The sequence below is a fragment of the Cebus imitator genome, unplaced genomic scaffold, assembly GCF_001604975.1.
Source record: "Cebus imitator isolate Cc_AM_T3 unplaced genomic scaffold, Cebus_imitator-1.0 Scaffold824, whole genome shotgun sequence".
NCBI classification, from domain to species: domain Eukaryota; kingdom Metazoa; phylum Chordata; class Mammalia; order Primates; family Cebidae; genus Cebus; species Cebus imitator.
In genome coordinates, this window is record NW_016108139.1 from 290,694 (window position 1) to 306,365 (window position 15,672).

Sequence of the window (15,672 nt, forward strand, 5' to 3'; positions counted from 1 at the left end):
ATAATCATAATCTTTATTGTTTCTATAGCAACTAAGTGCCACAGCCATTTGACCTCACAACATCTTGCCCTCCACTGCGTTTCATCCCATCCTACTACCATTGTATAGGTGATTGGTCAGAATGGTGGGAAAAATTATAGACAGGCGCAAACCTTCTTGGAAAGCTAAAAAGTTTTGCAAAAGCCTCGGGAGAGAGTTATGGCTGAAAGCAGCCTAATCCTCTTACCTTGAGCTAATAGCAAAGAGCAGATAACAAGGGAATGTAGAGGAGTTTATTTAAATAGCTTGTTGTCCTAAGACCGACCTTTGATCATCTGGGGCAGAACTGCTCTCTACTGGAGGGGTCGGCAATGTTAATTGCCCACTAATAGTGTTCACTCGAGACCTTTGTCATTAAATCTGTACTAAATAAATGTGGAACCTCCCTGGCTGATCAGGGGCAGCACGGCAGGATGTGTTCTTTGGCAGTGCCAAAGCGGTGCAAAACCTGCATTGTCAGGTAAAAACCTGTGTCAGAGTAGTTTTTCATCTGTCACTTGGCCAGAGTCTGCCAGCCAGAATCGACACCATTGATGACAAGTTGAGTAATAGTGATGCTAATACCTCCCATAGATTTCCTGTGTCCTGTTATCCTTGTATTCCTTAAATATGAACAACCCAGTCCCAGAATCCTATTTTGAGGGTCTGTTTTCTGGGGCTATTTCTGATACGATTACTGTATCTGAGTCCCAGCAGGAAACAGATGGCATACTCAATTAAAAGGAGGTTTTAATAAAAGGACTATTTAAAAAGCTATGGTCAGAGTACACAGAAACTGCAAGGGATGGTATAAGTACCCTGGAGTTGCTAACAGCAAAAGTGTGACCCTCCCTAGGTTTAAAGAGAGACGTGGAAGGGAAGATTACCAGAATCACTCAGAAGGAAAAGTATCCAGAGTGCCACCTTGAGGTAATCTGGGTTCTTTGGTTGAGAGGCGTAGCCATCCTGAGTCTACTCCAAAGGAGGGAGTCAGGGAAATCTCTTAAGTTCCTCACAGCTCTGACCAGGGTTCCCCAGTGGCAAGACATAATGAAAAGCCAAAGGGCAGGGAAGACCTTTGATATAGGCGGTACAGGTGAGCCTCCTTAGGGCAGAAGGCAAGGTGTAAGATATTAGACAATTCATAGCTACACCAAATCTATGAAGAGTTTCAAGAATGTTTGTGTTTGGCATTTTCTTTAAGAAGAAGGAAAATATAATCAGCTAAGAGATTTTCTCAGACCAGAACTAAAAGTCTGATCAGCTTTTGAAAGGACAAAGCAAGGCCTTTTGCGAAGTCTACATCTTGGTTCTACATATTTCTTCAGGGGAAGAGTGACTTTCTTAAGCATCTTAGCCATCCTATAATTCACACAAGTAACTAAGAAATATTTCAGTGCTTACTGTGTGCTGTTTCCAAAATAACAAATATCCGGGCTTGTTTATATTTATCAAATTTATTAAATAGTTTCATTAACCAATCTACATAGGCATTATATTTAACATTCAACATAATAATAAATATTTTGGGATAAATAAGTGAAACCATTTTAGCCCCTAGGGCTTACAAAAAAGAATCTTAAAGATCCATATTTATAATCTTAAGAATAATAGTTACAATAGGTAGCAAACCATACATTCAACAATAAATATAAAATTTAAATATATAAATAAATAGAAGGCCTGATATGTATTAAATGGGAAGCACTTAATTATCAAGTCAGTGTTGAGATGATGCTTTGACAAAAGGTAATCCATCCGTTCAGAAATTCTATAATGGTTGCTGTGTCATCATCATATTCACATGTGAATGTTGTTTCAGATCCCTATAAAAGAAAAATTTTAATTTTTTAAAGTACAAAGTAGTTTACCTTATACATAATTATTCCCTATTGAAGTCTTATAGGCCTGTCACCTTTATTTTCAAGCTTACCAAACGTATTATTCATATTTTCTTGATCAAAATGATGTGCTAAAATTATATATTTTGTTACAATACCAAATGATAGTAACATAGAGGCTGAAATTTTCCTCATCTGTTAATTCAGTCAATGAACACAAAAAATTTTTCCCGAATTGGGTGCAAATAAACATTTAAATAAAATCAGATCTAGACAAATATTAAATGCTGCGTGTGAAATAAACTTGACCACTTTTCCTCTGAGTATGTATCTATATCTATGTAAGTTAAATGTATTAATTGATATGCACGTTATACTTTCTTCTTTTCTAAATCTTGATTTAAGAATCTCCTATTTTTCTACTTAAGTGAATCTCCTTATATTTTCCTCAAAGCAGAATAGAACTAACCCCGAATAAGCTAAGACATGCTTCTGTTTGGGAGAAATTTGAAAAACAGCTTCATAAATACTTATACTTGCCCCCACCACATCATAGTATCAATGCAGGTGAATTTACCACCTTTTAAAAGTTTAAACATTATAAATTTTGTTCTATGGACTGGCTTTTTAGAAATTAGGCTTCTCTGCTGAAAGGAGCTATTTAACGCTGCCTCTAGTTGACAAGCTAAGAAGGAAATATTTTTATATATAGTGAGATTTAAAAGAAAGCTTTTCAAATTTGAAGTGATTCCTATCCCCGGAACAAAAAACAAGTGAGATTAGTGTATTCCCTTTAAATAAGTATTCTCTTTAAATAAACTGTTATAGTGTTATATACCCAATTAAGCATAATTATTTAAATATTATAATATCTTGCTTTTTTTATTTTAAAAAGTATTTGGCTTTTGAAACAGAGTTTTCAGATTTTCATAGTTTTGTCTTAAATTTGTATCAAGAGTTGAGTGAGTTGTCTGATGTTAATGATTTTAGAATAAACCTCTTGACTTAGATAAGGGACTAAATCTGTCAAAGTCCAGATGACAGTTATCTCAATGTATTGTTTTTAATTCAACTGAAACAGTCCACTAATAAGTGACTCATTTGGAAACAACTGGAGTTACTTTTAGAAATGTGTTTCTGTTACTATAATTATGCTGTTTAGGATACCTATTAACTAATGAATTTTGTATCTTAGTATATGGAATATGAAAAGGGAGAAGTGAATCTCTTTTACATCACCTTAGTCCCTTGCCTGTTTTATACTTCCTGTGCATTTACAAATACTTAAGCTTCTGAAAGTGGGGATTGCCTCTAAAAAGGTTGTTGTTTTTCTAGTCCACTGGCAATTCTAAAAATTGGCTGCACTTTTTTTTTTAAGAAAAATCTCATGGGCATTCCTCCCATCAAATGATAGGGAAACACCATTTGAAAAGCCTTTCAGGTGATCAGTATTGGCTTTTTCCAGTAATGTTCTGAAGGAACTGAAAAGTGTATAATGAAATATGTCTGCTTCCTGTGAAATTCAATTCAGTACCTTCTCTCAGTTTTGTGTTAATGTGAGAGGTGATGGAGTTTGGGATGAGCCTTGTCCTTTAGTGGATGGTAGGTGCAAACTCTATACTCCCCAGTTTATTATCTCACATTACAAATGATTCATGTTCACAGTGTACCTAAAATGTAGGCCAATTACACCATGAGTACTTTACAGATACCAAAAATGTTATGTCACTTAAAAATGTGATACTTATCCCCTTCCATTATTTTTTCTAATTTCCAGGAGAGCAAATAAAGTAATGCCTTACCTTTAGTTCCAGAACTAGTACATTGATATTGCTGATTATATCCCTGGTATCTCTTAAGTGAAAGTTTTTGCTCTGAGCTAAATTTAGCACTTCCTCCAGAGGTTTGAGTTCTTCTTCTAGACACTGAAGATGTTTCAATTCTGTGGCCTAGAATAATAATTATCATCAGCTTAGTTTACACAGAGATCAGAATCAGAAACTAATCTCTAATTTATTTTATTTGGAGTTGCAGTATGGAGTTTTTACCATTCTCTTTGTTCTCAGTATCACTGTAAAGATGGACCAGTAGAGTTTAAATTATAAAACTGGAAAAACTAGGGCTCAAGTACCTATGACTAGCATTAAGTGATAGTCAACTCATTAGTTTTAGCTTAATTTGGTTTTGCAGCATTTCTGCATCTAAATGCAAATTACAAATGTGGGCCGATTACTTTTCCAGTCTGCATAGAAATCATTAGAACAAATCAGTCAGAATGTAGAAGTATAAAAATCACATTCTATGATTCTAATATTTGATAATCTAAGAGTTAAGAAACATAGAATGTTAAGAGATCGAAGGAGCTCTTGGATGCCATCTATCAGAATCCCAACATTTTATATTAGTAACTATAATCATGTAGTAGTGGCTCTCAATATAGCCTGGAGCAAGATACATTTAAGTGTGACTTAAATATTTACTTTTCTACAATCACTACATTAAGATTCATTTTAAAAATATTTGTCCTAATGAAATTAAAGATTATAGTATTTTTGAAAGACTTTTGGACAGGCCTCTTGATTCTATATTATACATAATATTTTATGATTATATGGTATAATGTAAAAGAATTTCCTCCAAAATAGGCCCATTTATGTCTCATAGCCATCTTTTTGAAGTAGGCAGTGAAGTGTCATCTCCATTTTATAAATAAAGACACTAAATCTCAGCAATTGGCCACAAAAATGGGTAGAGCCAGAGTTAGATTTCAGTTCTTTCTCATGATAACAGTAACATAGCATCCATGGAATCAAATGTTTTTTATTAATTTCCAAAATCTTTTGTAAATATGCAGTGAAAGTTAAATGAACAAATGAATAGAGTTTATCATTACCTTTGGTTTCAAACTATTAGATTTCAGTGAATTCTACCACCCCCTAAATTATGCACATAATCTCATCTTTCTAACAATCTTTACTGGGAATGGTAGGACTAGACAATACAGATCCCCTGGTATGTCCATCTATTACTCTTTAAATTCACCACTACCCATTCTACAAATTCACGGCTTCTGTTTTTGTCATGAACTAGTGTCTTATATGTTGCTGGAGTTGTGTTACGTGGCTCTGATTAAACCAGAGAAACATCTGTAAGCTGTCTCCTTTACATCTTTCAGAATAGTAGCTTGGAGCAGATTTCCCTTGAATTAATAGAATTTGGTCAATGGGATTGCATCTGTGTCCCTTTAAATCCTATTATTTTCTGGGCTTGGATTCACCCTGGCACAAGCCCTTTCTGACACCAAATTTTGTTTGTTCTCTCTTAACTGGCACAACTATTAGGAAGCTTTACACACCTAATGTAGCCTAGGAGCTTGGATGATTGTGCTCTATCTGAATCCAAAAACAACGAAATGAAGCTTTTAATCTTAGAAAATAAGTCATATAGCATTATAAGTCTCAAGTTCTATTGATAAAAAAGATATTTAAGTCCAAAATTTTACTTTGTATTTTCCAATGAGAATTTGATCTTTGATACTACTAATAGCTAATGCTTGCATGGTATTTATCATATGCCGGACACAGTTCTGAGGGCTTTACATTTACTTACTAATCCTCACAAAACTATATTAAGTATATACAATTATTCATTTAAGTAGACATGAAAGTAAATCACAGAGTGGGTAATTTGCCAAAGCTCATGAAAGCTAGGATATGGCAGAGCTGAGATTTCACTTCAGGTATCTGGCCCAGAGTCTATGCTATTAGTTAGTGTTATACTGCCTCTCAAACACTTAGGAATCTTTCCTAAAACAAGAAAAGATTTTTTAAAGTGGGCTCCTTGGAAATAGATTTTGATATTTTACATACTAAAATGATATAATCAAATATTTAGAGTTTTATATTTTTAAATAAAACCATAAATCATTTTTGTTTAAAATTGTCCTGTCAATAAAGTGAGAATATTATTTTTAGGTTTTCTTCCTACTGCCACCAACACACAAATATATATAAAAATACAGGTAAACCATTTTAATAGAGGCTTCATTATCAAACTTGGGTTTTCAAAAAACAGAAATTAAAGTTACTGTTTTCCTCAGATGAGGTGCTATTAATCCCATCTGTGCAAATGTTCACATTACTTTGAATTTTATTAAAATGTACGTTGAACGTAGAAAATTGTACTTACCTTCTTGGGCATGTAAAACTTAAATGTGAGCATCCTGGTGAGTTTGGGATTCTTGTAATTCTAAGAAAGTATAATACATTGTTATTAAGAAGTGAACTCCATCTAGATTACTAAATGTAATAATTTTAGTAAGGAAGGAAATATACTTACATTAATTCCATTCAAAAGCATCTGTAAGTCCAGCAGTAAATGCTCCAGTTGTAGCTGTGTTTTCTTTGTAGAACTTGAAGTAGGTGCACTGTTTGAGATGAGTGCAAGACTTAGTGCAATGCAAGACAGGAGTTGCATCCTGTACATTGTGGCAGTAGTTGAGGTTACTGTGAGTAGTGATTAAAGAGAGTGATAGGGAACTCTTGAACAAGAGATGCAATTTATACTGTTAATTCTGGAAAAATATTATGGGGGTGTCAAAATGTTTTACATATTACACATATTTTCAAAGACTTTACCTGTCTGAAAAAACATTACCTTCATTTTTCCTCTTCTGATGACTCTTTGGAATTTCTTTAAACCCCCGAAGACTGACTGAATGGATGTAGGTGAAATCCCTCTTGGTTACATTAGCCCACACTTAGGTAATAGTTGTAATTCATTCAATTAACGCCTTCTGTATGAAACAGTTTTTCCTCCTTTCTTTAAGGGGGTGGGGATACAAAAGTAACTCAGGAAAATTTTCTCTTTGTCATAAAACTACACTGAGCATGTGAGTAGCATATTGTGGTGGACAAGAGCAAGAGTAAATAGATGAAAAGAATAAATGTTTAGATTTGTTGATTAAACAGGAAGTATATTGGTTTCCTGTTTCAGAATGGTTTTACCTTTTTATCTACACAATGAGCTAATTGCATACAATAAGATAGATTGCTTCTTACATATCAGAGAAATATTAAGATTAGAATACATAAAATGCTTATTAAGCTTGAGGCACTGTTTTATGCTGTTTTAATTTTAAAATGCTTATATATCTGTTTAAGTCTCTTAATGTCTATTGTACATTTTTTAAAGGGTGTGATAAATACTCAGAAAAAGGTTTGTATTCAAGGATACTGATGCTAGTTTTATAGTAGACTTTATATGTGTTATGTGTAAACCAGTACATGTTTCTCATTTTTATGTCTTTACCTCTTTAATGGATTTTGATTTATCCTCTAAATTACCTGGGACACTATGAGTGTAACAATAATAATTATGAAATACGATCATATTTCTTTTAGTCAGCATACTAGGACATTTAGGATATGTGTTCATTCATCCTCAGTACAGTGCACAAACTGGCTGAACAATGGTACTGGTATATACTTCTAATTTAACCTGGGGACACAAGCTTCCATTCTCCTACCTTATTTATTTTTTACCTGGTCTTTTTTTTTTTTTTTTTNAGACAATATTGTCTAGTCTTTAAACAGACATTTACTAGCACCTATTATGCCCTCAGGTACATAGAAAAAGAGAAAAGAGAACAGTGTACAGGCAAGCACTTAGTCTAATTTAGGTCTTGCTGAGTTGTGAAGTGCTGGCTCCTATTTTGCAGATTAGAAAACTGAGGCTCACTGAAGTTAAGGAATTTGCTCTAGGGCACTTAGCCCTTATGGCTGGTAAGGGGCAGAACAAGGATTTGAAAAGAGAATGTTTTGAATCCAAAAATCCACTCTCTTACCATTTGTATTTTCTCAAAGACCCTGATTTGTAATAGGGAAGGTATGTACATACACAAGTGTAATCCTGGGTGAAAGGTGATTGCTGTCTCAAGGGAGGTGGATATAAGGAATTTTCAATAAGGAACGATTACTTCAAACTGGATTTTGAGGAGGGTGCTTAGGCAGGAATGATTCAAGCATTCTAAGAAACAGTCAATTGTGATCTTTTACAAAAAAAAAAACAGAAAAATGGGTTAATAAGAGTTTTCTATGCATTAGTTAATGTTTGGAGAATATAAAACAAATTTAAAAATAAAGATTATAGTCCCTCAAGTAGAAAAAAATGAAGAAAAGGTCAGATTAGGGCCAAATATCATAAACATTTGGTTACAAAAAAATGCAAAATGTCTGTACATTTCAGATCAAAATCACATTAGCACTATTACAAGGGGAAGGTTATTTGGTAGTTATTTATTTAGTATAATAAAGGTGTCATTTAGCATAATAAAATACAGCTTTATTAAACTTGTTTTGCTTCTCTAAATAGTTTCAGTGTCTAATCCCAGCATCATCACTCAGGCTTTACCCTTCCAAAATGGAAGAATTCAGGCCCACTCATTTTCCTATGTGGGGGCTTTTCCAATGATGTCTTTGATGTTCTCCAGTCTTGATATTTATATTTCTCCGGCTATTTCCATTAGAAAATGGGACAATATATGGCTATATTTCTGGGACCCTGTAGAAAATTGAATTCATGGATACCTAGTTTATCTCTGTTATTGTACAGTAGACACCATTATAGAAGTTGGATTTTTAATTTCTTTCTTGAAATACTTGGGGAGAAAGCCACATTCACTGTGACATACTTTCGCTTTCTCATGTCTGACACATCAGCTGGCTTTTCTGGGTGTAGTGGCAGTAAAGTCAGTAGTGGATTGCTAACTACCACGTGTGTCATATGTCATACCCCTGCTTCTCCTTCTACTATGCAGAATTTTACTATTCAACAAGAAGTTGTTTTAGTTGCTTAGCATTGTTTGTGACTCAGCCTCTTAGACTCAAGAGTAGCCCAAGTCCCTGAAGCTGCCTACCAAAGAGGTTGCTCACTTTGTTGCACATATTGTCCATCCATCAAAGCTGACTTTCAATGACTCTGCTTCCAAAAAGTTTATTCCTTCTGATCCTCTTTCACAGTTTTGTAAAAATTTAATTTGGTCTGTAGCTTGATGCCTATATTAATTCATCTCTTGTCAGTTTCTGTAAAGGCCTCTTGGCTTTTCAAGGTTCAGTTCTGTTTCTTTGAAATTAGGAACATATTGTTGGAAAATTTCCATACCCTCCAGAGCTAATTCAGCTAGAAGCTCTGTGTTTACTGTGAAAATCTGAATGACCTTGGGCATAGGTTGGTGATGCATTTGTCTTTATCAGCCCTATGGCCCTCCATAATGTGATACCACTTTTGTAAATCTGTTCATGATCACAATTATGCCTCTGTGGTGTGTGCTTTTCCATGTGGCAAATTTTAACAATGTTCATAACCTTTTTGGATTGAATACTTATTTCAGATTTAGTATTTTATATACTCACAATTCACTGATAGGAAACTTGACATCTACAGAGGTTAAGGTGGCTTACCCAGTATCACAATCTTAATTATTGGTGAGGTTAGAGTAAAAACTCAAAGCCTTCCTGACCCCTCATAATCTCATCTTTTTCCAGTGTAAAATAGTGATGCTAAATTCTGTACCCATTAAGACTACACAGAGTCAGCTGAATGAGATTGTGCCCACTATTCCATCTTCCTTCACTCTGTCAGTGATAGAGGATGATTCAGGGAAGGCATCATCCATCTTCACTAAAACAACACTTTGAGTAGCCTTAGGATGTCTAAGAACTTGGAGCCGCTGAATTCACACAGTAGCTACAAATGCTGAGTTTTTCTCATGTTTTTGGCTCTCTTTCTGGGGCCTTTTAAAAGCACCAGAAGACTTGATGTTTTTTAACATTTCTCTCATATCTAAAGTTAGGCAATGATTGTATTCGTTGTGGATTTAAGCTGCACTGTGCTCTTCAGAGTGCAGTGTTCTAAGGCTAACATGGAAATATCACACTAGGCAATTGTCTGCATTGGCAGCCAAGAGATACCTTACTACTTAAATGTGATGCGAAGGGGAGAATCTTCAAAACCTTTAGAAATTTACTTTTTGTGTAAATATGAGACCCCTATGACAAGTCACACAGCAGTTACTAGAGGTAGAAGATGATAGATAGTATTCTGACAGTAACAGTAACAGATTCGCAAAGCATAGGTTTATAAAGCACTTTCACATCTATTTATCTCATTTCACATCTTTTAATCTCATTCCACCACAAAATAGTTAAGGAAAGAAACATATGTGCTTCATGTTGCAGAACTTTTTTCTTCATACATTAAGAATTAAGCCTTACAACTTACAGATAAATATTAGCTTTCTCCTCTGCCAAGATAAATTCTTTTGTTAAAATTTTGTGAAAATAAAGTTATTATTTGCAGTCATTTAAGCTTATCTACATCTAATTGTTTTTACTATTTTATTTCTAAGTTCTCTGTCAACAGTTTATTCTTTTCTCCTATAGTGGCTTTGGGTGTACCACTGACAAAGGGTCCATTGTTCATCCTTCCTAAATAGTATACATATTTTAAAGATTCTGACCGGATTTTTTTATTTTAAAATTTATAACATTGTCTAATTATAAAATAATGCATATTTATTATAGAAAATTTGGATGATACACAGAATCTAAAAAAAATCAAAAATAAAAATCAACTGTAATCTAATCAGCTAGAGATAACCATTGTTATCACATTTTACTTCACACTTCTGCAGATCAAGGGTGAACAATTTACTACAGAAAACACTAATGCCAGAGAATAGGGGGAAGTCAAGGAAATCAACGCATCTACAGGACCCACTCATGTAACCCATGGAGATAAGGGGAGGGGCCAGCCTCTGCAAATGAGATGGATCTGTAGTTCTCCTTACTGGGAAGAAAGGGAAAGCTTTTCCATCACCTCATGGTAACTGCATTTTTTTACTAGTAGAGCTTCTAGAAGTTGTTACATAGGTGGCTAATTTTAGAGTCATTTGCCTCATATAATTTTTAAATGTATGAATATGTACCTCATTCTTAATTTTCTTCTCTATCCTTGACCTGTATCAGGCTAGTTGCACAATATTGAACAAACAACTCTGGACTCTTCACTGGATGATATTAGGATTCCTGCAGAATTCATTTCACCTCTTAGGCCAAGTCTTCTGGCAGATGAACCTGCTCAGACCTTCTGTTCCTTAAAGAGTTGCATCTTCTGTCTCCTACAGTTTAGACAAATAGGGTAGAAGATACTTTAATTATTTGACATCATTTCTCAATGAGGATAACTTGGGAGTACAGCTTACAACTTGTAAGGGGTGAAGTAATTCAATGCTTTCCTGCTAGTTGTCCCTGTACTCTAGAATAAAGAACAGCCAATTAATCAGAAAAAAAAAACAAGCTCCACATTCATCCCAGTCTTATCTAAGTCCATTGCTACAGGGGCAGCTATGAGACAGTTAATTACTTGGAACTTCCTAAATACCTCACTTTCTTTAGTCCCAAAGAGATTTTTGCTTTAAAGTTATCCCCTTATGCCTGTTGTAGAGAATGCTGATTTCCTCTAATATGTATCCCTCCTGTCTACTTGTAATAAGAAGTCTGATTTTTAGCTGGACATATTGCTGCTCTCCAGTAAAGACCACATTCTCTAGTTTCACTTGGCAGTGAGGTGTGGCCATGCAGATTTAATGGCTAGAGCTCTAGTGGCTTTCCAGTACCTTGAAGACAGGGGACTGCACTCTAGGGATGATAGGGTTGAGAGCTAGGATACAGATAACTTCATCAAGCTACCAAATCAACTCTGATTGCCTAGTTTTGAATTCTTTTATGTGAGAGGGAAACAACCATATCTTATTTAAGCCACTGTTATTTTGGGTTTCTCATGCAACTACACTCTGAGTATATTGGGCCATTCTTCCTAGAAAGTTCTATTTGTATTGTAAATGCAAAATATTTAAGGAACCTTATTAAGTATGATTATGGGCTATAGGAGATACAAAATGTGTTGCTATATTTAGCCCACAGAATTTTATATTTAAGAAAGCAAAACAGATATATATGCAATGCCCCAGTATTAGACAATAAGAGGATGGATAAGGGGTTAATTCCCAAGTGTAAGGTACATTTATGGTCAATTGGTTTTTGACAGGGGTGCCAAGACAATTCAATGGGAGGAGAAAAGTCTTCTTAACAAATGGTGCTTGGGATAACTGGATATCTACATGCAAAGGTATGAGATTGGACCCTTACTTCATACCATATAGAAATATTAACTCAAAATAAATCGCAGACCTAAGTGAAAGAGCTAAAATTATATTAGGTTGGTACAAAAGTAATGGAAAAAAATACAATTACTTTTGCACCAACCTAATAAAACGTTTAGAACAAAGCATGCAAGTAAATATTCTTGGCTTTGAATGAGGCAATGGCTAGATATGTCACCAAAAGCAAAACTAACAAAAAATAAATAAATAAATTGGAGCTCATCAAAATTAAAAACTTTTTGCTTCAGAGGACACCATGAAGAAAGACAATCCCTTTCTTCAGAATGGGAGAAAATATTTGCAAACCATTTATTTTATATAAGGTTTGTATTGAGAATATACAAAGAATTCTTGCAATTTAACAGTAAAAATACAAATAGCCCATTTCAAAAGTGGCCAAATGATTTGAACAGACATTCCTTCAAAAAAATGTACACATGACCAAAAATCACATGAAAAGATGTTCAACATCATTAATACTTAGGAAAAACCAAACCAAAACCACAATGAGATGCCTCTTCCCACCCATTAGAATAACTAAAATAATTTTTTAAAAGAACAAAAACAAATGTTGATAAAAATATGAAAAAACTTAAACCATCATGCTTTGTTGGTGGAAATGTAAAATAGTATAGCTTCTTTGGAAACATTGGCAATTCCTCAAAATATTAAATATAGAATTACTGTGTGACCCAACAATTGTCCTCCTAATTATATACCCAAAAGAAATGAAAACATCTCCACACAAAAACTTGTACACAAATGTTCATAGAAGCATTATTTGTAAAAATCAAAAAGTGGAAGCAACCCAAGTACCCAACAACTGATACTGGATAAATTAAATGTTTATATCCATACAATGCAATTTTATGTACATCCATACAATGGAATTTTATTTAACAATAAAAACTGAAATGCTATTACATTCTACAACATGGGTGAACCTTGAAAATATTATGCTAAGTGAAAGAAGCAATCATAACGGGTCAAATATTGTATGATTCCATTTATATGAAATGTCCTGAATAAAGATATACATAGTGACAGAAAGCAGATTAGTGGTTTCCAGGGGCCGGGGAGGGAGAAAAGGGAGTCACTGCTAATGAATATGAGGTTTCTTTTTTAGATGATGAAAATGTTCTAAAATTAGATAGTGTACAACTCTATGAATATATAGAAATCACTCAATTGTATACTATGGTATGTAAGTTATATCTCAAAGCTGCTAAAAATGTTTTCCTAGCTTCACAATTGAAAAATGGTTGAAACAGATGCAGTATGATTTTGGTTTGTGGCCATACTGAAATAAATAATGTCCCAGAATGAAACTAGATTTATCTCTAAGAATTGGGTATATAACCAGTGTATATAAAATAAGTGTAAAGAGAATGAAAAGAACAAGTTAAAACTTAAAATTGTCTATATTGTTAAAGAGTAAAAATAAATAGTAAAATTACTATATGGCATTCAGTCACTATTCTCATTGCCGATTATTGTCACCTAATTAAGTCCTAAATATTAAATAAATGGTAATACATTTTCTTTTATTATTAAATGACATCTTTTAATACATCAGTATATTTAAATGTTTGAAAAATATTTTAAGATAAATAAGTATAGTAATAAATACTACAGAAATATGGAAATGGTTTAAGAAAACTTGGAAGCCAAAATATGGTACATGATGCATGCAACCAGACCTAACTGCAGGTAACAAGTACACCTGTTCTTATAGCCAAATGTTTGACTACTACAACCCTTGACTGGTATACTAAGCAGCAGAACACTGTCTGAAAAGCAGAAACCCCTAGGTCAGAAGATAAAGATTGTGACTTAAATGTACTTAGCCCTCAGAGTGTTCATTTGTTTTGTATTTTAATTAAGGCAACATTTTAAAATCGGAAGATTTAACTTAAAAGTCTGGATTGGAGCTTGTGTTTAAAACTCTGAGGATAGCTTTTCCTGTGGCAGCTGCCGGGCTGAGAGGAGCATGGCTGTCTCCTCTCCGCCATGGCATGTGCTTGCCCACTGATATTGATGTACTACAGAAAGGGAGAGTCATCTGGCAAAAATGTCACTTTGCCTGCTGTATTCAAATATCCTATTGGACCAGATATTGTGAACTTTGTTCACACCAACTTGCGCAAAAAGAACAGACAGCCCTATGCCGTCAGTGAAATAGCAGGTCATCAGACCAGTGCTGAGGCTTGGGGTATTGGTAGAGCTGTGGCTCGAATTCCCAGAGTTCAAAGTGGTGGGACTCACCGTTCTGGCCAGGGTGCTTTTGGAAATATGTGTCATGGAGGCCAAATGTTTGCACCAACCAAAACCTGGTGCTGTTGGCATCGTAGAGTGAACACAACCCAAAAGCGATATGCCGTTTGTTGTGCTCTGGCTGCCTCAGCCTTACCAGCACTGGTCATGTCTAAATGTCATCGTATTGAAGAAGTTCCTGAACTTCCTTTGGTAGTAGAAGACAAAGTTGAAGGCTGCAAGCAGACCAAGGAGGCTGTTTTGCTTCTTAAGTAACTTACAACCTGGAATGATATCAAAAAGGTCTATGCCTCTCAGCGACTGAGAGCTGGCAAGGGCAAAATGAGAAACTGTCACCATATGCAGCACAGGGGACTCTGCATTATCTACAATGAAGATAATGGTATCATCAAGGGCTTCAGAAACATCCCTGGAATTACTTTGCTCAGTGTAAGCAAATTGAACATTTGAAGCTTGCTGCTCCTGGTGGGCATGTGGGACGTTTCTGCATTTGGACCAAAAGTGCTTTCCGGAAGTTAGATGAATTGTATGGCACTTGGCGTAAAGCTGCTTCCCTCAAGAGTAACTACAATCTTCCTATGCACAAGATGAACAATACAGATCTCAGCAGAATCTTGAAAAGCCCAGAGATCCAAAGAGCCCTTCGAGCACCACGCAAGAAGATTCATTGCAGAGACCTAAAGAAGAACCCACTGAAAAACCTGAGAATCATGTTGAAGCTAAACCTATACACAAAGATCATGCGCTGGAACACTATTCTTTGCCAGGCCAGGAATCACAAGCTCCAGGTGGATAAGGCAGCGGCAGCAGCAGCAGCACTAGAAGCCAAATCAGATGAGAAGGGGGTTGCAGGCAAAAAGCCTGTGATAGGTAAGAAAGGAAAGAAGGCTGCTGTTAGTGTTAAGAAGCAGAAGAAGCCTCTAGTGGGAAAAAAGCCAGCAGCTACCAAGAAACCAGCCCCTGAAAAGACGCCAGCAGAAAAGAAACCTACTACAGAGGAAAAGAAGCCTGCTGCATAAACTCTTAAATTTGATTATTCCATAAAGGTGAAATCATTTTGGAGAGCTTCTTTTGAAAAAGACCTGATCAAAGAGGCAGAGAGAAAGAAAGGAAAAAAAAAAAAAAAAAAACTCCGAAGATAGAAAAAAAAAACACCTCTGAAGATATGGCAGCACTGGTGGTCGTTTGCTGAAGCTGGATGCTACTTCCCTCCTTAAATGCCATCATGCAGTGGTTACCTGTGCTCTTCCAACTGGCCACTTTGCTCATTATATCATGTGATACAGTTTGGCTGTGTCCCCACCCATATCTCATCTT

At 35.1% G+C, this 15,672-nt stretch overlaps 1 protein-coding gene and 1 pseudogene across 2 annotated transcripts; one reads left to right on the forward strand and one right to left on the reverse strand.

Annotated features, from left to right (window-relative positions):
- Positions 1-1,459: 1,459 nt before the first annotated feature.
- IL2 (interleukin 2) lies at positions 1,460-6,638 on the reverse strand. The gene is made up of 4 exons (XM_017520317.2): positions 6,198-6,638; positions 6,048-6,107; positions 3,662-3,808; positions 1,460-1,844 (listed from the first exon to the last, which is right to left on the reverse strand). Exons 1-4 carry the CDS (start codon positions 6,342-6,344, stop codon positions 1,734-1,736), a joined length of 465 nt encoding a protein of 154 aa, XP_017375806.1. The 5' UTR covers positions 6,345-6,638; the 3' UTR covers positions 1,460-1,733.
- Positions 6,639-14,055: 7,417 nt separating this feature from the next.
- LOC108297647 lies at positions 14,056-15,460 on the forward strand (annotated as a pseudogene). The gene has a single exon (XR_001822282.2). The product of XR_001822282.2 is annotated as a 60S ribosomal protein L4-like (transcript).
- Positions 15,461-15,672: the final 212 nt, after the last annotated feature.

Bases quoted from the DNA above. Each gene is read 5' to 3' on its own strand.
- IL2 (XM_017520317.2), bottom strand. From the start codon at position 6,344: ATGTACAGGATGCAACTCCTGTCTTGCATTGCACTAAGTCTTGCACTC. The intron at 3,809-6,047 runs GTAAGTACAATT...TTATTATTCTAG, and splicing joins AGTTTTACATGCCCAAGAAG to GCCACAGAATTGAAACATCT. The intron at 1,845-3,661 runs GTAAGGCATTAC...TTTCTTTTATAG, and splicing joins TACTAGTTCTGGAACTAAAG to GGATCTGAAACAACATTCAC.